Consider the following 22,956-nt stretch of genomic DNA (forward strand, 5'->3'; position numbering starts at 1 on the left):
ACTACCAAATAATTTATAAAATCAGGCTTTTCAAAGGAATAAAAAAAAAATTCACACAATGTATTATTAAGGTAAAATAACTCTTTATAGAAGAGAAGAATGACTAACATATTCATTTAAATATAACTGTGCTTGTTAATTTTTATAATACATATATGAATCAAAAAGATTCTGGGTAGTTTACTTTTAGTCTAAAATAATGAATATAATGTAATATTTATAACTTACCAAAAAAATAATATACAGATGAAATAATATTATTTTTAAATATAATTGCTTTTAGCACAATTACTGTTTAGTTTAAAATAGCAAAATAAATAATAATATTTGCACCAGTTTGTGTACAATTAAACAGTCTACATCATAATCTATTATTTGTCTGTCACAAAATGACTAGTCTAACATTAAATTGCCACAGAAAAAAAAATATATATATAATGAATAATGAACAGTTTTTGGATAAAACTAATACTTAGATTTATGCTAAATATTATTCTTTGACCAATAATTTTTACAAATTGCATTAATTCTATTTTTTCTTCATTTTATTGGTTAATGAATAAAACATTACTTTATATTTACAAAAAATAAAAAAAAATAAAAAAAAATATCTAATTTTGTTTAATTTATATTATTTACAAAGAATATGAGGAGAATTATATATATATGATGCATTCAATTATCATTATCATTATCATCTAGTCTTTAAATAACAATTGGAAAAAGTGGACTACTTAATTGGAATTATAAAATTATACAAAAAAATATATACTAATGATAATAATAATAATAATAATAATAATAATAATTGATCACAAATGAATACATAAGGCAATATTATAAAGGAATGATACAATAGAAAATAGAGATTTTTTTGAGCGCATTAGCGACATGAATTATTTATTTTTATTTTTATTTATATGTGTATTTATTTCTAATAAGAAAACTTACAAGAAAAAGAGAGCAATCATGCAGATGAATTAAAAATACACTTATAAGTCAACTATGTATTTTTAGATCTACATTAAACAAAAATAGGGGTCACAACTTTTGAATTTTAGTCAGTTCTCCATTTATAAGGTTATAATTATAATGAATAAAGAAGTTTTAGATCATTTACGATGATTGAGATTCAGGCGGAGCTCTGAAAAAAACATCAATTTTTATAAATATTATATGTAATAATTTTCAATAATGATACTCACCCTGGTGGTCCAGAAGGACCAGGATAATAATATGGCGGTGGGCGTTCATATTCAGATGAGATTGGATTTTGATAATGAGGTGGTCCACCATTTGGGAAATCCCAAGTTGGCCTTAAAATATTAAATATAAATAATCAATAAAATTATGGTTTTTTTTTTTTTTAAAAATTATTATTTAAAATATAAATTTTAATTTTTAAAATCCTATTATATTAAAAGTAATTTTATAATTAAAATACTAAGACAACATTACATAAGTGAAAGTATCAATTTTTTTCATTAGTTCTGTATTTATAAATATTTTAAAAATAAGTTTTATTGACATAATATATATTTATTTAATTTATATATAAATATAATATTTAATAAATTACCTAAAATAAAATTTAATATTAATGGCTTTAAAGCTTACTTTGGAGGGGCTTCAGGTAATCCTCCTGAAGGGCTTGTTGAAGGTACTACAATATTAGCTCGTCCAAGATGTGCACTATAATCTACAGATCCACCATGTCCAGGATGACGACTCTCGTTTGCTGATGAATTTCCAGTTATTTCTGGGTTAGACATATTTTCATAACCTGTAGGTATATTTGATGATCGATTCCCACATGGAGTAGTAGTAACTTTTTTACGAGGCTTGTTTCGTACATTTTTTTTCTTGTGATTTGCACTAAAATTTTTTTAAATTTTTTAAATTTATATTTACACCAAACGACAATTTACAGGGTAACACAGTACATGGAACATACATAAATTAGATACATTGATAACAGCATACAGTATTAAGTATAATAAGAAAAACTATGATAAAATATTTATAACAGAGCTGTAAATAGTATCACTACTGTAGATCAATAAAAGTTACTTAAAAGTTGTGTGTACTAGATGATAGCAATATATATAAAATAACTAAAATAACTAAAAATGTTAAATTTACCTTGCTAATGGAATATTCTCACGGTCTGCATAAGCATCATACAGGTATTCTCTATAACATGAAAATAATTATAGATTATAATTTAATTAATTAGTTTATGCAATAAACATTGTTACATACGCTTCAACTAATGGCCCTGGATATGGATCAGATTTCTGATAAAGAGAAGCTAATTTTACACAAAGAATTATAATTGGCATGAAAAGTATTGAACAAACACCGACACTCATCCAAAAACCGTTCTAAAATAATAAAAATAATTTTGTGAACACATAATATTAAGATATATTAGAATTAGGGCTCAGATGTTTATGAAATTGCATATATTTTTATATTGATCCAGTTTAATGTGGATCTGGATACAAATTTAATTTATATTCTATAATAACAAATAATACTATTTTTACTTTGTATACTTTTGCATATTTTATGATTTAATATTTTAAATGCATATTTTAATACATTTTTCAATTTTTTTAAAAATAATTTAAATTAATGGTTAGATAAATAATAAATTATTGTTCTGTATAACTACGGGTTGAATAATAGAAACATGGACATCCGGAGGAGAGTGCAAAACGGAGAATTTGTCCTCCCCTCTTTTAAAATCTATTATATGAAATAATGATAATATGTTAAATTTAACTTAATAACATGCTTACATAAGACTAATTTAATGATAAAATATTATGTTTACAAGTATATTATTATCTTCACAATTTAATGTATATAATATATTTAGTAATATTTTCTTGTTATCTAGTCAATTTCATCACATATGTAATGATATAGTTAGAGAAAACATTAATGACGTTAAAAAAGATATTATTTTTTTTCTGTAATTTTTGATGAGTCATGTGACATATCTAGTACGGAACCACTATCTATAGGTATTTGACACCACTTTATTTTATTTTTTTTTTTTGAGATCATTTAAAAACTGTTATTTATGTGAACTCATCAATTAACCTACAGCATTTAAAACAAAAAATCTCCGAAGTATGGACAACACTGACCATGGAACAAATAGACAATTTCTCATGACAAAGTCATGTGCCATTTACAATTATATTTACTCAACAATAGCAAAAACTTTGAATAATTTTTTAGGTGATTTGTAAATTTATAGTAAATTTATTGAAAATAATTTAAATTCAATTTAAACTTAAAATAAATGTTTGAATTTTATTTAATTAACCTTTAAAATCATCTCTTTTCATATACCCTACTTTCAATTAATAATAAAATGAAAATAATAAAATACGGAAAATTGAAAAATTTAGCAAAAAAATATTTTGTTTAAACTTCAGGTTTCTATAATTCAGTAAATTCTTGAGATAAGAAGAAAGATTATTTATCAAAGTTGCTTAAAAAAAATAGTTCTATTGAAATCTGATGTTAAAAATAGGTGTTGCCATAAAAAAAAAAAAAAAAATGGAAGTTTTATTACACATGCTCACAATAAATGGAACAATTTGAAAATGATCATAAAATGTGTATTTTTATAATCCCTAGCTCCTTGAAGAAAAACCCTATTTCAATCCAAGGTCACAGGAAGGAAATATTTTGTGTTCCCATTTGAGTGAAACATATTGTATAATATATATAACCATTACTATATGTTTTATATAATATAATATATTATATATTATATAGCTTGGTTACATATATAAATGTTGTATACTATAATATGTTTATAAAATTTACTTAATTTATTCATATATAAAACAAATTAGAACATTAAGTATTCAGTAAATTCTTTTATTTCGGTACTTAAATTTAAAGAAATACAATTTTATGCAGACAGTTTTACTAAGATTATTTTGTCATACTATTTTCTATTTCAATAAAAATACATATTTTTTTCCAAACAACTCATGAGGCTAAACACTAAATATAGTATTTTTTTAAATAAACATTTGAACATCAACAAATTTAAATTTTTCTAATTTTTTTTATACACATCATGATTATAAATATTATTTTAAGTTAAAAGAAAAAATTTATGAGGCGAATGTATGTAAAGAAAGAAATTTCTTATTATTTGTGGGACAATAAAACCAACACTGTAATTATATTTTTCTATACATTAAAAAAAAATATAATTAAAATTGATAAGTTTATAAAATAAAGTAGTTGTACTTGAAAAATTTAGGAAATAATATCTCTTTACAATTTCATAAAATAATAAAAGAAATATTCATACTTACATAAGGATTTAGTATTTTTTTGCATCCAGCAACAATAGTGGCATTGTATGCCTGGGACATAGGCCAACATTTTCCAATATCTTCTCTTACTTGATTCACAATTCTTTCTAAATATTGATCAATATGTTTATTAAATTCTTGTCCAAATTCTTTTGCTAACTGTAAAATAAAAATTTAAAAATGTACTATTAATAACAAATAAAACTTACAAGAATATAAAGGAGTATATAAGAGAAATCCTCAAATTTATTATATTTTGGATATAAATCCACAATTTAAATATATTATTGATGCTTAAGTAAATTTAAGGCTATAATAGAATTTGTTTTACAATATAGATACAAAAAATTAATGATAAAAGTATTTTTGTATTGTAAAATTCATATTTTCTCTTTTAAGCAACCAAGTTTGTTACTTAATACTAATTAATTAATTAATTTATTATTCATTTATTTTGCCTAAATTTTTTTAAATTATTTTTATTTGCAGTAAATTAATTTTATAAATGAAAACATACATAAAATTCATCAATTATAACAAAAATATTTCTGTAAGAAATTTACTGAGATTGGAGTATAGATTAAATTAATATTACTTTAGTAACTATTGTTGGTCCTTCAGTATATAAAAAATGTTGAGCTTGTTCAACTTCTACTAAGAGATGTTCAACTGCATGACGTAGTGAAGAATGATTAAATCGCAAATGTTCTTGAAGTTGAATAGCAGTAGATTCTAATCGTTGACTAATATCCAGCATGCCAGCTACATGTTGATTCTGATGTACTTTTAAATATAATGCTTGGTTTGTTAAAGAAAATTTAATCTATAACACAATATAATAATTAATACTAAAACATGTCTTAATTTAAGTTTCATTCAAAAAATGTACATACATCAGCTTTAGATGGTGGCAATTGTGATGCTGTTTGATTTAGTGCATCAGCAAGCTGAATCAAATCAATTGATGTTATTTTTTCACCAAGCTAAATTAAAAAAAAAAAAAAAAAATTATAAAATTAAAAGATAAAAACCCTTTTCAAATTATAACTTACAACATGAGTGTAAGCAGGAAAATTTATACTAGATAAAGGGGATTTAGATAATCTCATAAGTTGTTTCTTAGCTTCAGATGTTAAAATTACTATTTCTCCTTCCAATTTTATTTTTGATACTAATTTATCAATATGTTCATCTATACTAAAAGATTTCGGATATTCTAGAATTTTGTTGAGATCAATAAGTCGTTCCATTTTTAAAACTTGGAATAAGCTCATGTTACGATGACAGTCTCTATAAATTAAGAGATTATTTAATATTATATTTTTTTCTAAAGTGTATATTTCAAAATTATTTAGTATAATTTACCGAATTATAGAACTAATATTAAAATCGGTATTGCTTGGAGGTAGTCTTGTACGAGGTTGTTGGTTTTCTGAATCATGAATTGTAGATACATCATATAAGCGATTGACTATATTTAAAACCCTTGAAGGTGTAGGATTTTGCAATGGTTCACATATGATACGATCCGTGGTAACACCAGTGACAAAATAAAATAAAGCAATAATCATCAAAAATGCTGATGACAAAAACATTAACCATACAGCCCTAAAATATAATATAAATATAATTTTAAATTAATTTTGATCTCAAAATACAATAAATATAATATTTAAAGTACATCATTAAATATGAAGCTCCTGTTCCTTTATTGCAACAATCATCATGGTATCCACCTTCTGGTCGGCTACCACAAAAGCCACAAAATAGTCCAAGAGTTAAACAAATCAAAATCAAAAATAATGTAATCGCAACACCCAAACAAACATAATATCTAAATAAAGAGAAAATATATATGTTAATTGATTATTCATACAATTTGTCAGAATAAATTCTTATAAATTAATTACCTATATGGAGAAAATTCTTTCAATAAACCTTCTCCTTGTTGCATAGGAGAATATGAATTAGCAATAGTGGTATCTACTTGATTTAGAACTTTATCAACTTTTTCACAATTTGCTTTGATTGCATTTCCAACTTGTCTTATATTTTGTTTTATTTCAGGTATATTATCATTAACAGCATTCTGTATTATTGTTTTCACCTTTTCAAATTGTTGTTGTCCCTTCATTACTTCTTCTTTAATGTCACCAGTAATAAAATCAGATATATTTTTCAAGGTAGCAGCTACATCTGGCAACTAAAAAACCAAAAACAGAATTTGCAAATTAAACAATTTTAATTAAGAAAACTCTTTGAAACATTAAGGTAAATTCAAAAATTAAGTCAATAGTATAAGTAAAATAACTGATAATAATATTTATTTTTAATAAATAATAAAAAATGACCAAAAAATATTTATATTAGGTAAATGTAAAAATGAACCTTTGAAATTTTTAAATAAAATAGCTTAATTATTCTAAAAATATAACACAAGAATTTATAGATAGTAAATTTAAAATATAGAACATCTAGTACATTTAAAAAGGCCAAAATTATACCATAGCCTACCTTTGGAATATCATTGTCTAATATCTATCCATGGTAAGCAAAAAAAGTGAATACATTTTAAAATATAATCATCAAAAATAATAAAAATAATTTGTAAATAAATTATTTTTGCTTACTTGACTAAAGTTTGCTTCTAAAGAAAGTTCTTGGATGTTAAACCGTTTTAAAATTTCACGGCACGTACGTTCATATCTACATGAATCTAATTTATTCATTATAGTTATTCGGGATTCTTTTAAAGCTAAAACAATTACATAATAATTATGATAAACTACTGTTATTTACAAATAAGTGATAATTACAATGAAAATAGTTAAGATGGTGAAGGATTAATAATATATTACCAATATCTAATTGTAGTGCAGTTTGCTGTAATTGTCGAGTTAAAGAATCCACATTAGAAAGATCTTCTTTAATAAGATCTAGTCCGTTGACAACAGCAGTCAAATTAGTTAAAACTGATGCTTTAGAAACATCTCCAAGTTTTTTTTTTACTATTTCACCACTAGCTGAAAAACATTTTTAAAAAAATATTCAGTATAGTTATACTACAAAATTATATATCTACAATACAATGTATTTTTAATATTTAGATAACAAAAACTAGGAACATATATTTAATTTTATAAAAACCAAAAATAATTTAATATAATATAATAATTATAATGATTAATATTTGATTAAAAATTGTGCGTACCTTCTAATATATTTGTCAATGTTTCTTCCAACTCATCAAAATTCACAACTAATAGATTATCCACCTCCTTAAAATATAAATAATATTAAAAATATTTTTATTAAATAACAAATAATAATAATATATTTCTCACTTTCTTTGTATTGTTTATGAATAACCTTGTGTCATTTAAAGATTTCTTAACATTTGATGGTAATTCTTTGACACCGTCTTCTAAATATTCATTACTCACAAAAGTACAAACAACACCAAATCTAAAATAAAGCACATTAACAATAAAATACAAATTATATATTTATTAAGAGATACATTTATCATATATTATAAAGTATAAAATTGGTAAAGTATTAGAAAAAACTGTTAGTGAAAAATTGATTGTTAAAATGTTAAAACTATTTTGAAAAAAGGTTGAATCTAAAGTGAAAATATAAATTAAAATTATTAAAAATTTAAAGAATTAATTAAAAAGTTATTACTATTTTACAAACTTTAATTTTAAATAGAAAAAATTATTATAGATCAAAATTCTCACAATAAAACTAAGAAGTATAAATGTATTCTCAAGAAATATGTTATAGATCATAAAATATTATTTTATTTTCAATAAAAAAATAATAATCATACTTAATACACTATATACATCTTAAATAATTTTAAAAAAAAACTTACGATATTAATATTGTAAGTCCAGCTAGTATAATCCCATAAAATTGTCTTTTGCATGAGTCATATTTAGCATCAAATGGTTGAGATCGAGAACCACAACCTCCAGTACAGCGACAACAGCATAACGTCAAACCAATGAGAGGCATTAAAACAGCAAATACTAATCCAGCAACTAATACAGAAGCACTTGCCCAATAATGGCTTACTAACGTTGGCCATTGTTGAGATAAATAATCTACTTGGATTGTATTACCACCTTCAACATCCACAAACCCTGAAAATAAAAATAAATATTTATTATTAAAATATTTTATAATAACTGTTATTATGTTCATTAATGTTATTATTTACACATTAGTTCAAAAATTTAAATATATCTAAATAACAGTTTTTGAAAATAAATATTCTACATGATAAATATCTGTTACTAAACATAAAAATATATACTCCCTATATATAACCTAATTTATCTAGAGTGAATTTTATATATCTTAAAATTAAAACTAAAATAATAAATACAGTAACATTAAAATAACCACCAACATAAATTAAATTTATATTAACCTTACAAACACTTAAACCTTATTAACTTTTTTTATCCTGTTTTGTCACACAACATAAATGTAAAAAAAAGGATGTATGCTCTAATGCATAATTTATCAATATATATACTTACAATACATAAATACTTGCATGATTTGCTATTTTTTTAGTTCGCACTACATACATTCAATGGCATTTCTAATGTTGAGCAATTTAAACAGTAAACACATAGCTGTAGTAATTATAATTAATAAAATTTAACTAATATTATTTTTGTATTTAATAAGTTATAAATTATAAGCATCAGATTATAATAACTTAATATTCTACAAAATATAAAAATTATATAAATTATTTTATAAGTCATACATATATAAATTTATAAGAAATTAAAATACTACAACATTAATTATATTATTATTCAAATGAGCTATTTTATAAATTAAAATGTTTAGATTTATGATGAGATTTATGACTTTCATATGTCACAATACAACAATTAATACTGAACATGTTATAGGTATAGACATATTCCAGAAAGTAAATAATACATATATAATAAAACCAATTTATTTAGGGAATACTAATTTTATTAATTCTAAATTGTTAAAAGTTTTCCCATTGTTTACAGACTATAGTTGTAAATAAACAATCAAACCTAACCTGTGTAGTGCATATCCATTTACAACAACAAAAAACATGGCAATTAACTGAATTATCCATTAGAAAACTACGTTATTTTGTCATGCAAAGTAGTCATGGCTAAATTGGCAACGCACGTTTAAACGTCACGAGAAAAAAAAAAAATTAACACTACCGCTACCACGAGTGAGAAAATTATCTTACCCAGAAAGGTGTTTGAACTCAACATTCACTATCTCACAACTTTAACTATTTTATATGAAGAAATAATACGTATGTAATATTTAGTTTACAGTTTACTGGTATAATAAATAACTTAATGGGGTACCACCTCTAACATTATTTCTCAATTAAGCTCTAAATAATAAATTGTGAATTCAATAGTTATTTTAGTATTAGGTATTGGATTAAAAAATTATTCTGCTTTATTGTAAAAACACCAAAAAAAATTAAAATTCAGCCATTAAAAAGGTATAAAAATGAAATACAAGAAATTCTTTAAATTATATTAAAAATTTTAAAATTTCTGTATCTACAGAATATAGGTATAGTTTAAAAAAATAATGTACATAATGTATTACATGTTACATAATATGCATACACTTGATAAGTAATTATTCTATCAATAAATAGCATGTAAATATTTAATAGTCAAATGAAATAATATGTATGAAGGATTAAAACACAACTAAATTGAAGTTATGAAATTATTCTTAAAAATAATATAGTTCTCCCAATTGAACTATAAATTCCAATTTAATCAATTGAATCATTCACTATTTACATTCATTTTTTATTTAGTATGTATTTATAACTTATCATGTGAATGGTATGAAAGTGAATTGATATTCAAAATAATTAATTGGAAAAGAAAAATAAAGGTCTAGAAAGTTATTTCAAAAACAAAATAAAACAGACATTTTTCAATTTAAAATATCTAATTTTTATAATTCTAATAAATATTTAAATACAAAAAAAGAAAAATAATGAAAATTATAAAAATAATAAAAAGAATCTAACTTTATTTTTATTTTATTTAAAAACAAATATTATTTTGACAAAAAGTTCATCAAGAAAATAATGTTTTTATAAATTAAATTAAAACGAAATACATAGTTTAACTTCTATGTTAATCCACCTTTTATTTTTTTTTTAAGTGAGTATTGTGTTAATAAATTCATTAAAATGAATATCATAGCAATATTGATTATGACATTAACTTTTAGTTTATTATTAAAAAAAAAAAAAAGATATCTCAAAGAAAAGTTACGAATTAAATGTAATATACAAATTTCATTAAAACTGTATTAAAGAAGCTAACATTTTCATACAATTCCCATGGTATTTACAATAATCCGTTACTTAATATCATTATCATATTATAGTTTAGTTTCATATTACACGCCATGAGTTGAAAACACAATGGATATTATAATATATAATACAATATCTAGGTAGTACGGTATTTTTATAATTTATATACCATGAGTGTCCAACATGAGTTGGTTCGAGAGCCATACGGATAAATACAATAATTCCAATAGCTAAAATGTTTATAGATAAATTTTAAATAATTTAATATTTTATAAATTTAAACCTATAAAATTTAAATCCAAATTATGATATAAAAATATAAGTAAAATTTAATTTTATAAATAACCCGCATCTAACAATAACAAGAGCCACATGTGGTTCGAGAGCCGCAAATTGGCCACACCCGATTTATACCACATACATTTCCGACTGATTATTATATCAATTAAATTACAAACAGCCATATAATAAAATAAAAAATATCAATTTATGGCCTCTACTTACATTTATCAGCTTGATTTATACTTCGCGAAATTAATTCTAATCAAATAATTAACTATTCGTCGAAAGTTTGATGATTTACTATAGTTGGTAAATAATCTGCTGTATACAAATATTTAAATAACTTGTAAATTCAATATGTACATACGTAAGTATCACACGTAAATTATAATATACCTATATGAATAATCAATGTATAATATTTATCTAATTTGAAAAAATGTAATAAACCAAAGTTATACACTAACAAAAATAAGAATAACAAAAGATGTCAATAAAATATGTTTGTTACATATGGTTTAAAATTTAGTTTCTGAACTTTAGTCGTTGAAATTTACATGGACATGAGCAGAGGTGGACAGGCCAGGGAGATAAAAGAGTAATCGCCTTTCGGTAGTGTCATATTAATACAAATTATATATACTCGTATACAAAATTACAATTTTGTACAATTACAATTCATGTTTCTGTTTTTATTTATTAATTTGTATAAAACATTATTGTACACAAAAATATAAAAAATATGAATTGAGCACTATTAACTAAAAATATTTATTAGTTGAAATATAATAATTAGATCCAGTTGATTAACCCCTCTGGCCCCTTAATACCCAGTCCACTCCTCGAAATGAGTCATAGAATTTCATTTTATTGAAACACGAATAGCTGTTTTGAGTTTTGACCTTAATCTGAGTCAGCCGAATTCCAGATAGATTTCATTTTACAATTACCTTTTATTTCAATTTACGATATGTAAAATGTACATACAAATTATTATTACTATATCATATTAATTATAATAATTATTATAGGAATAATTCGTTTTAAAATTCAATTTGCATTAAAAATATGTATAATGTGAGTAGAATAATTGATATTAACTGTTTAATAATATAATATTAATCTCATATAAGTATAATTCTATATTATAATTAATAATTATTTATAAAAATCTCATCAACATTTTACACGGATAACTTTATTTAATCATAATAAATTTAATAGGTTTAATTAGGTTAAGGAAAGTAAGTATAAAAACAAAAATCTCAACAATTTATATAGGTACGTTCTATATTTTTTCACATGAATATCCCCCTTTCACAGCAGTGTAAAAAAAAAAAAAATTACATAATATTTTTCTTATTACATGTTTGAGGAAGGGAATTCAGAATCCCTTTTTTAAGAATATATAAACACTTGGCTTGGGATTGGACGGGTGGTTAAACAAATGAGGTTTATTTATTGTTATAAAAAATTAAACTATGACATAAATTTATATACATATATCATATTTGGTACTTTAATGGACTATATTTTTATAATAATTCATAATGATTACTAGGTATTAATAGAAAATAATATTACACAATTTATTGATATGAAATATTTAAAACAATTGTAATTATTTTAGATAATAACGTATGTCTAAAATGCAAATATAAATATTAGTTATAATAATACCACATTACGATTGTCCGATGGTATACAAAAAATAGGAGTTCGTTATACCCGATGAGTCATTTGATAACTCCAACGACCCGTAACAACTATCGCTATATATTATAGTAATAGTCGCTTCAGTTCTATATAGTACATTGTATGTACTTAAAAATAACATTACTTCAGTTTTAAAAGTATTTTGTTTTACTGATCAAAAGTCATATATATTTTCACAAAATTCCATTGCATAATTAAGGCCGAAATAAGATCAACTGAACATAATTTTTTTGTTGTATAAATGTGCAAGATTTTCATACAAATACCAAACATCCAAATCAATATTATTAAATATTTATAACGTTATTATACTATAAAAGTAATTGGTTTCAATAATACCAATAAAGGAAAAAAAATAGAAAATAGCATGTTAGATTATTTTTTGTTCAATATACACGGAAGAAATCATGCGAATAGACGGTAGCTAACAGGTACCGTACGTGCATTTATTTTATAAATTACCTCAACCAATAAACGAGACAAAATAAAACGTCATGTGTATACCGTTATAAATTGGTTATGTTAAACTATATCCTATTTCCTCAACATATAACCAATACTAAGTATACAGCATAATACTTGATAATTACAGCATAAAATAAGAGTAATGAAATAATAATTCAAAAAGAAATTATTAAAAGAAATTAAATAAAATACATAGAACACATAGAGTAAATAAAATTCATAAATAACGTCAGAACGCATAATAAACTGAATTATCAAGAATAATTAATCTTAACAGATGATAAATTATGAGAAAAATTATAGATATTTAATAAGAAATTAGAATTTATGTATATTTTTATTTTTAAATAACTAAGAACGAAATAATAATCGAAAGCAGTGGCATCATTTGGGAGAGGGAAGAGGAGCAACTAATGTATTTTTCACAGTCTAAAGTTTAGCAGTTCCAAAGTCGGCATAACATCAAAATACGAATATGTTTTTTATAAAGCCATTAACATACATTGTTGTAAATAAGAATAATGAGATGTGTACTATACGAGTACTTAAGTACAAAGTATAAATCATTATATTTTTGGACTGATTTGACGTCCCTCTTTCCCCACGTTAATCACACTTTGGTAAAATGAGCAGCCGAGTCAGCAATTTAATAAGAGCATGCTGACTGCCCTAATCTAGAAAATACTGAAATGATGCCGGTGATATGGATATTACAAGTGTAAATAAATAATAAATATAGTATACCTATATAAGCTAGTTCTAGAAAGTTTTGGTTGAGATTTTAAAAAATATTTAAAAATATAAGATATTTGACGTAAAAAATATTCTAATTTTACCTAAATCTGTGACAATGCAATCTTGCTGTTTTATTTCTACATCATTAACAGATTGGAACAAAAGTATAACCATTAGTCATTCTTCGCATTGTTTATAATCGCTGTTAACGGCATGTGAAAAAACGAAATAATAGAAAAATCTTGAAAATTTCACTAGCAGAATTTACGTTTTTGATTAAAAATTTAAAATTCTAGGAATATTTAATTGAGAAATAGGTAATAAAATAATTTCTAGACTACTTGACACAGCGGTACAGCTGCAATGCCGAATCACCATTATTAATCAATAAGTAAACATAATATAAATTTTATAATAGTATTATTGCCTTAGCTTCTCTTAAGTCATTAACGCTAATCTGCTTGTCATCAAATATGCGTGTAGCACTAAGCTTAGTACAGATTTTACAAATTAACAAAAATTATGAAAATTATTAACTATAATTTTAAAGAACAAAAATGTGTTTGTTATAATGTTATAAATAATCATTATGATTAAAATCAAAACCAATAATTGTAAATAAGTACCTACACAAACATTTTAAGACAATATTAATAAAACTTATTAAGTAATTATTTAAGTGCTCAAAGAATGAATGTAAAATCAATTCATAATACCTATATTATATACTTATTTTTATTGCACTTATCGATAGGTTTTCTGAAAACAAATTTACACTAAATAAATTTAACTAAATTTAAAAAAAAATATGAGATATGTAATATTACAAATAAAAAATAATTGTATAAGAAACAAGAAAATCAGAATTTTTTTAGTAAGGAAACAATTCGTTGGTTCCATAATTTAATAGGCAATTGCCCAGGGTTTCGCAACGAAAATAAATTCGGGGGCCCACAATTTGTCAACTAAGAATAATTAAATATATTTAGGAATAAGGAAATTATACCGTTTTTCCTTGAGCTTCGCAAAAGCTTGTTATGGTACTGACCTACATACTTATACAAAGATAATAAATTATATTCCGACGTTTGTATTATCACGGATTTAAAACATAAAATAATTGCATTACAAATATTAATTACAAATATCGATTATGATAGGATCATTTATAGATACAAAATATATAAATTATGATTAGTAATTCAAAAAAACAAGTTAAATTGTTCGTATCAATAAGAAATGTCAAATATATTGACAACACTATTTCAGCAATCTTGTAAATATTTTGGATTAATTTGTTAAAAACACATAATTTGTAACAACAATTAATAGACATCAAAATTACGATCTGGTTTCCAATCTAGACGAATGATAATAATTTTTTTATATTTTTATATATACCAAATTATAGCACAGACTAAATAAAATATTTAAAAATCAGTATAAAATACCTAACCTTTTGTTCACAACACCGTTACTGTTCCTAACGGGTACGAAAAATATTATCTACACTTGATAATAATGATAACAGTTTAGTGTTCAGGATCATTACATAGTTCCAAATTTCATACATTCGTGAGTAGTGAATAACGTGTATTGTTTAAGCAATATATTTTCGAATTAATGAGACTAATATAATAATATAATAAGAAAAACCTAAAAATTTGATTACACTTTAATTAACATCTATAATAATATTTATTTTTTAATTTTTTATTAACTATCCATGATGTGTTCAATAATTTGTAAGAACTTTCTTTCGCAATTGATAATGTAATAGGTATTCTCAATTAAAATAGTAATCATATTTCTAAACGTTAATAAAATTAAGTAATTATAATATTCAGTAGATTATAAACTACTTTGTTTATCATGTTATTTATTGTAATTGTATCTTATACATAATATATACAAAAAAATCAATAAAAGTAGAAAAATTTACCGAAAAAATTTAAAAAAAATCACCGAAAAAATCTACTTAGATTTTATATACATCCAAAATAGATATTGAGATTGTAATATTATAAATTATGATAAATATTGATAATAGTGATATAAATATACTATAATATCAGAACCTGCTAACACAGAATTGTAAACAATGAAGTAATTATAATAATGTATGATACTACATACATAATACCGAAGGCTGAAATCAGAAATACGATAAAAGTAAAAAAACCTTAAGCAGTAGCACCACTAAACAAGTGTGGTACGTAGGTATATCATTTAGGATTTGAAAAAATATTGTATTTCCTTGCGTTTATTAAACATTGATGATTTATATGCAATTACATTACATCTAACATTTGTACAGTTATCAATACAAATTACCTAGTTAAATTTTAAAATTTAAATTTCTGAATGAATAATATAATTTCTATATTTCAACAATGTAATTGATAACATAATAGTGATAAGTAAGTTTACATATGATACGCAAAGTCAAAAATGATATCTTCCATGAAACGGACGCTTTTCAAGGTCGATTATTTTGGATTCAGGAAATAAAAGGAGATTTGTCGTATCTACTATTACTATTACTATTACTACTACTACTACTACTACTACTTGTAAGAAGTACCATCCTTCGTTTTGGAAAATGTTGACACCGTTGACCTTAGTTCTGATAATTACAAAGTAAATCATTTTGAACCGATATAATTAGAACTGTACCTATATTTATTGCACAATCGATTTACATACGTCAGTAATTCTTTGTATAACACTATCAGTTGCTTTATTTCATAATTCATGAACGTTTATATATAATAATGCTAAATTATATAGTGTACTAGTGTAGTAAAATACTCCAAGTTAGAAGTTAAGCGAAAACTGTCACCTCGAGTGATCAACATGAACAATGAACAATTAATTGGTGTAATAAATGTTGAATCTCACATAGTAAAATTTTCTGTACTCAGCAATACAAATGGACATAATTTATTGGAATCATCTAGACCAATTGATCTTATTAAACCAAATCCAGGATGGGTTGAAGTAAATGCTGAAAATATTTGGGATGCTTTATGTACTACAATTGATGAGGTAATAGAAAAATTAAAATCTATAAATTTATCAAAAGATAATATTAAAATAATTGGAATTATAAATGAAAGGGAAACTGTATTAGCATGGAATTCAGAAACACATAAACCACTTTACAATGCAATTCATTACACTGATACACGTACAGACACTATTATTCAAGAAAACGAATCAAAAAATCTAAACATCGTTAAAGAAATTGAAGACATAACTGGTTTAAGAGTAACATCATTATTCAGTGGAGCTAAACTAAAATGGATCATTGACAATACAAGTAATATAACACAACTTTTAACTATGAAAACTATTAAACTTGGAACATTAGATACTTGGTTAGTTTGGAAACTTACAAAAGGTAAATTGTATGTAACAGATATTACAAATGCTTCTCGTACATTATTAATGGATATAAAATCATGTGAATGGTCTTTAAAGGCCTGTCAGTTTTTTAATATTCCAATTTCAATACTACCTACAATTAAAAGTTCTTCTGAACAATATGGAATAATAGAAGAAACATGTTTAAAAGGTTTATTAATTGGATCTATATTTGCTAATCATCATGCTGCTTTGTATGGATTGAACTATACAAGAATCGGTCAAATAATGAGCCGATATTGTGATAGTTGTATAGTGTCTTGTATAATAGGAACAGAATTTACAAAATCTAAGAATGGCTTAATAACAACAGTAGCATATAAAATTGATAATGAACCAGCTGTTTATGCTTTAGAAGGTTGGACATCAATTGGTGGTAAAGCAATAGAATGGCTAAGAAATAATATGAAAATTATGGCTACTGATGAAGAAATAAAATTGTTAAATATAAATGCTAGCGATGTATATTTTGTTCCGGCTTTTAATGGATTAGCAGCACCACATTGGAAACCAGATGCCAAAGGTATAATCTGTGGTATAACTCATTATACCAACAAAAACCATTTAATCAGGGCTGCATTGGAATCATTATGTTTTCACACTAAAGATGTATGTGTTGCGTTTGAAAGAGATACAGGTATAACTCCGTATCAATTAACTGTTGACGGTCCATACTCTGTTTACAGTAATTTATTAAATTATCAAGCAGATATTTTGGGAATAGAAGTAGAAAGGTCACAAATGACTGACATGGCTATATATGGCTCAGCCAAGGCAGCAGCACATGCCATAAATATTGAATTAGGAAATTATCAATCTCCACTAAAAATATCAGAACCTACAACAACAGAAATGGAACGGAAAAATCGATACTTAAAATGGTTAAAAGCTATAAGGCGAAGTAGTGGGTTGTCAAAATCTCAATTACAAGTGAATCAAAAAAGTGAAAAATTAGATAAGTATAGTATTTTAAGAACAAAAATACTGTCTACAGCATACCTAATGGTAATGATGGTTATGATGGTTTTATCTGATAAAAATTAATTAAAATATTTATTTTATATGTACATTCATGTAATATAAGTGTTTATTATTTACTTTTTATTCAGAGAAATTTTAGTATTGAAATAATTTAAGTTTTTTAAGTGTTATTTTTTTTGATGAATTATATAATGATTTGTTATATCAAGTACTTAAATCAATTATTTTTTAAAAAAATGTATCAAATAATAATATTATACCCAAATAATTTTTAAAAACAATTTTAAAATGTCATGTTATTATGTAATCCTCTATCTTACATTAATAATTAATAATAATAAACTTGCATACTGCATAAAAAGGATCATTACTATTTTAATCACTAGTAATTTTTGTTGTTCTAGTCTACACTAATTACATTTGCTCTCTGTATCAATTGACAAATTTAATACTATGGCAATTATTTTACTTTTTAATATTATAATACAAATATATTATTTTACAGAAAATTGAAATATTTATAAATGTAAAAATATTTTTTTCTTAGTTAAACTCCATTAGATAATTAGTTTAATAAACAAAAAATGTTTGGATACTGATATAAGAATATAAATTGTACCACTAATTTATCTTGGCTCACTTAACAACTTCTAGAAAAATACGAAGGCATGACATTTGGATAAGAACAAAATAATATCCACCTACCCGACTTTGCTCGAGAGTAAAATAAATGTTGATATATTTTTATGTAATGAACACATGAGTTTGTCTGTTGATTTAATCTTAGTATATTAATAGTTAAATAGTTAAATACACATAGTATTTATTTTCCTTCAATAAAGAAATAAAAATCAAAGTTGAATAGCTTAAGGTGTATGTTTAGAATGTTTTTTTAAAAAAAAAAATACAAATGTCCTATGTACTATATAGTGTTGCTAGATAATTGATACATTATAAGGTAAATCAAAATTTTATTTTGCTTATTAGAAATAAGCGAGGGAATACAGATAAATATTTTGTATAAATAAAATAGAGTTTTTATAATGGAAAATGTATGATTTATACCATATTTCAACTAAAAAGAAAACATAGTCAAAGTTATTAAATTACCTAACCTAATTTAATTCTGATTTATCAAAATATATTAAAAACAATTAAATTATTAATACTCAAATAAATTTGCTTATTCATATTTTACTCAAATTTAATCTTTTAAAAATATCTATGTACATATTTATCTTAACCGAGATCTTATTGTAAATAATTACAGTAAAAACAATTTTGGTACATAAGACAAGACATTTTTACTGTAATAAAATAAAATAAAGAATATTAAGACTAATATTCCTAGATTAATATCTATTTTTTTTTTAACAAAAAAAGGGTATCACAAATACTTACCTAAGACTTATTTTATTTTATTACCTAATTAATACATTTTTTTAAGGTTATTACTTATAGATAAAGAGCAGATTTTTAAGTTTTTATATATAGGCTTTATGTAGTACAACAATTATGAACAATTTAGACAATTTATTTTTAATAGAGTTCATAAAAAAAAAAAAATTATTTTACATATTAATGTATATTTTAGAGATTGGAGCTAATTTTTTATGTTTTTGAATGTATTATTTGTGTATTGTGTATATTATGTATTATTTTTCTTAAAAATTACTTGTATTCTATTGATTTATCATTGTAGGAAAACATTTCAATGTGATTTAAGAATGATCATTTTTTTTATATATATTTAATTTTAACTGTATAGTATAAAGCACAAATGCATTTTATTTTGCCATAAGGTTTAATAATATCTTGATTTTATTAAATACCCATTTACCTTTTATTTAATTTTGAGATAAATTGTTTTAAACAGTACTATATATATTTAATCTTTTACCCAAGAAATTGTGTACACCAGATGTTTATTTATTTTATTTTATTAAATATGTATTGCTTACATATTATATTTTCATGTATAATTTTTCTTAATTATACCACTATTTATATTATTTAATAAGTTTCTATCAACTAGTATTTTTCCAGACAAATGGAAAATCAGCTAAGTGTTGTCCATATCCAAGGATGGCGATATTGTTAATTAATAAATTATTGTCGATTTCAATAGTTTCAGTTATCCCAAATATTTTTGAGTGTATTATAACTAAAATAATGAGTCCACTATTTAAAAAGATTATTATTGAAGAACAACAAGGCTTTATATGAGGTAGACCTACAGCTACAAATCTTCAAACATTTCAACATTATATTCTAGATGCATTTAAATTAGGAAACCAATTTACAATATACAAACCATGTTTAAAATTTTACCTTAACTGTAATATCATTTTTTTTCTTATGTAAATTGTATACTATAAATAAAATTATATAGAAACTGGGTAATTTTCCCTTCTAAATAATAATAAATAAATAAATGTAAAATTTTTAATAATTTACCAAAGACAATATACATGTACCTAAATGTATATTTGGAGGTTTAAGGTCAATGTTCATGTTTTCGTATATTTTAAATTTATAACATGAGGTGCAACACTAATGATAAATGTAAATATTGTAAAATATAATATAGGCATATAGAAATAAACAATACATATTATTTATTATAACATGTGTTTAAATCTATAAGCTATTTAAATTTAAAAATAAAATCATATTTTTAGCAAATTAGCATCAGAATTTAATCTTTCAAGAACCTCAAAATCTTTATAACCACCTATTGATTTACCTATATATAAAATTATAAACAGAATAAAAATAAGTAATAATAACAAAATAAAAAATAGTTTCATTATTCAATGTTATAAAAATAATATAAATGCCAAGGTCTGGTTCAGATAGCTACAGTAACTTCTCAACCATAAAATTAATGTTATGTAAACTAATGGAAGATTAAATCTATCTCAATTACTTCTGTTTGGAATTATAAATAAAAATAAAAATAGAATCTACCTATGCAATATTTAATGTTTGTTAATATTTATTAATAACTAAATGATTAAATCAGTGGTAAAAACGTATCAAACACTAGGTATGTATAAATTGTGAAGTATTATATTTAATATAGTGCAATCGTTCTTAATAAAATCAATAATTATCTTAAGAATATCAATCAGAAACAAAATCATGGTTTTACACAGCTCAAATGGCTTAATTCACTCCATTCATTTAAAGCATTTTTATTTATTTATTTTTTGAGGTATTTATTAGAAAAATAGTGTATCAGTTGACATTATTAGTTAATAGAATTCGAATTAATGTAATTATAAAAATCTTACCTTCAGGAAAAGCCTGATCACTCAATATGTATTGGATAAACTTGTTGGTGACGAAATACAGATGTCCCATTCCAGCGGCCTGGAACTTGGTAGAGCTAATGTATGCTGTTGAAACATTTGGATTACTAAATTGCACTTGTTCGTATGGCATGACATTATGTAAATGCTCTGTGACGCCTTCCATGAGCCTGAGTTGTGGCTTCGGCTTGGCAAAGTTCTTGAGCCAGTTGCCTTCGGATTTTGTTGCTAACTGGAATAGCAGAGCCACAAGGATCAGCCACCGGCCATCACCGAACTTACTGGACATGGTTAATGCGTGAAAACACAGACACGCACGATAGGTTTCGTTTATCTCACGGATACATGTCGGACCTACGAAAAGTTGTCTGCGGAAAAGTAATAAACTGAATATGGAGATTTCGGGTTTTTATTTTCTTCGAATAATCAAAATATTGACACGGGGACAAGGGATATCAGCTGTGAGGCCGCGGGGGATACGACTCTATGGGGCAAGCGAACAGGTAAACAAAGGAATATTCCACACACGCGTTGACGCACTCTAGCGGACACGCTATCTCCGGGGATAAGACTAGTAATAATTGTTGAACAAATATTTTATTGTAAAAACTTAACACACGGTTTTAGGTGCAAGGAAAGCGACCGATAAAAATATTGATGCACAGTGCGGACAGCGATTCCCCGCGACCAATGAAAACCAAATCGCGGCGGCGTGTCGCGCGGAACAAGCGGCCTGTACGGTGACGGGAACCGTTCTCGCGGTCGTCTACGAGTATGTCGTAGTGTTGCACTGCACCGTTGCACGTAGCGCGAGCGATACCGGTTCCCTGTGCGCGAGCCGAGCGACGGGGAAAACAAGAACAAGCGAAATTATGATACGTCCGCCGCGGAACAGGTTGCCGGCCTCGTCGCGGCGGTGGGATTGCACCGCGGTCGATACGAACGACCGGAGCGCTGCGTAGCGGTCAGCGTGGCCCGTGCGCTCGTTCTCCCAAACGGCTACGGACCAGGTACCGGACCGTGGGGTCGATCCGTCGATCGTCGAATTCTCCTCCCCCCCTCCGGTCATCTCGTGGTCTTGGCCGTGCGAAATGGGCCAAGGTTATATGATTATTATTATTATTATTACTATTATCCACCGGAGCGTGGCGACGAGAGGAGAACGATCGCACTTCCCGGTCGACCCCTGCCGCCACCCGTCGAACACGTTTTTCTATCGCGCGGGCCGACCGTGTAATTTTGAGACTTGCCCGAGCCGGATGCAATCGATGATGCGCGAGCACTTGTCTCTACGTGATCGCGTTTGCTG

General features: G+C 24.8%; 2 protein-coding genes across 4 annotated transcripts; one reads left to right on the forward strand and one right to left on the reverse strand.

The window, feature by feature from the left end:
- Positions 1 to 846: 846 nt before the first annotated feature.
- Positions 847 to 22,573, reverse strand: LOC112692088 (prominin-like protein). 2 transcript variants are annotated; one of them, XM_025566634.1, is made up of 19 exons: positions 21,630 to 22,573; positions 8,233 to 8,503; positions 7,697 to 7,817; positions 7,564 to 7,630; positions 7,211 to 7,375; positions 6,983 to 7,107; positions 6,867 to 6,890; positions 6,263 to 6,555; positions 6,034 to 6,186; positions 5,718 to 5,960; positions 5,405 to 5,642; positions 5,246 to 5,335; positions 4,948 to 5,175; positions 4,353 to 4,511; positions 2,263 to 2,384; positions 2,143 to 2,193; positions 1,618 to 1,875; positions 1,206 to 1,316; positions 847 to 1,144 (listed from the first exon to the last, which is right to left on the reverse strand). In XM_025566634.1, exons 1-19 carry the CDS (start codon positions 21,934 to 21,936, stop codon positions 1,117 to 1,119), a joined length of 3,054 nt encoding a protein of 1,017 aa, XP_025422419.1. In that variant the 5' UTR covers positions 21,937 to 22,573; the 3' UTR covers positions 847 to 1,116. The 2 variants fall into 2 exon arrangements, with proteins under 2 accessions (XP_025422419.1, XP_025422420.1); XM_025566635.1 differs by lacking the exon at positions 6,867 to 6,890 and having other exon boundaries at positions 848 to 1,144; positions 21,630 to 22,572.
- LOC112692089 (glycerol kinase 3-like) lies at positions 16,467 to 18,419 on the forward strand. Of its 2 annotated transcripts, XM_025566638.1 has the most exons (2): positions 16,882 to 16,974; positions 17,046 to 18,419. In XM_025566638.1, the coding sequence occupies exons 1-2, from the start codon at positions 16,931 to 16,933 to the stop codon at positions 18,394 to 18,396; spliced, it is 1,395 nt and encodes a 464-aa protein (XP_025422423.1). In that variant the 5' UTR covers positions 16,882 to 16,930; the 3' UTR covers positions 18,397 to 18,419. The 2 variants fall into 2 exon arrangements, with proteins under 2 accessions (XP_025422421.1, XP_025422423.1); XM_025566636.1 differs by having other exon boundaries at positions 16,467 to 18,419.
- Positions 22,574 to 22,956: the final 383 nt, after the last annotated feature.

This window comes from Sipha flava, unplaced genomic scaffold (genome assembly GCF_003268045.1).
Source record: "Sipha flava isolate LNK unplaced genomic scaffold, YSA_version1 70_pilon_pilon, whole genome shotgun sequence".
Classification (NCBI taxonomy): Eukaryota; Metazoa; Arthropoda; class Insecta; order Hemiptera; family Aphididae; genus Sipha; species Sipha flava.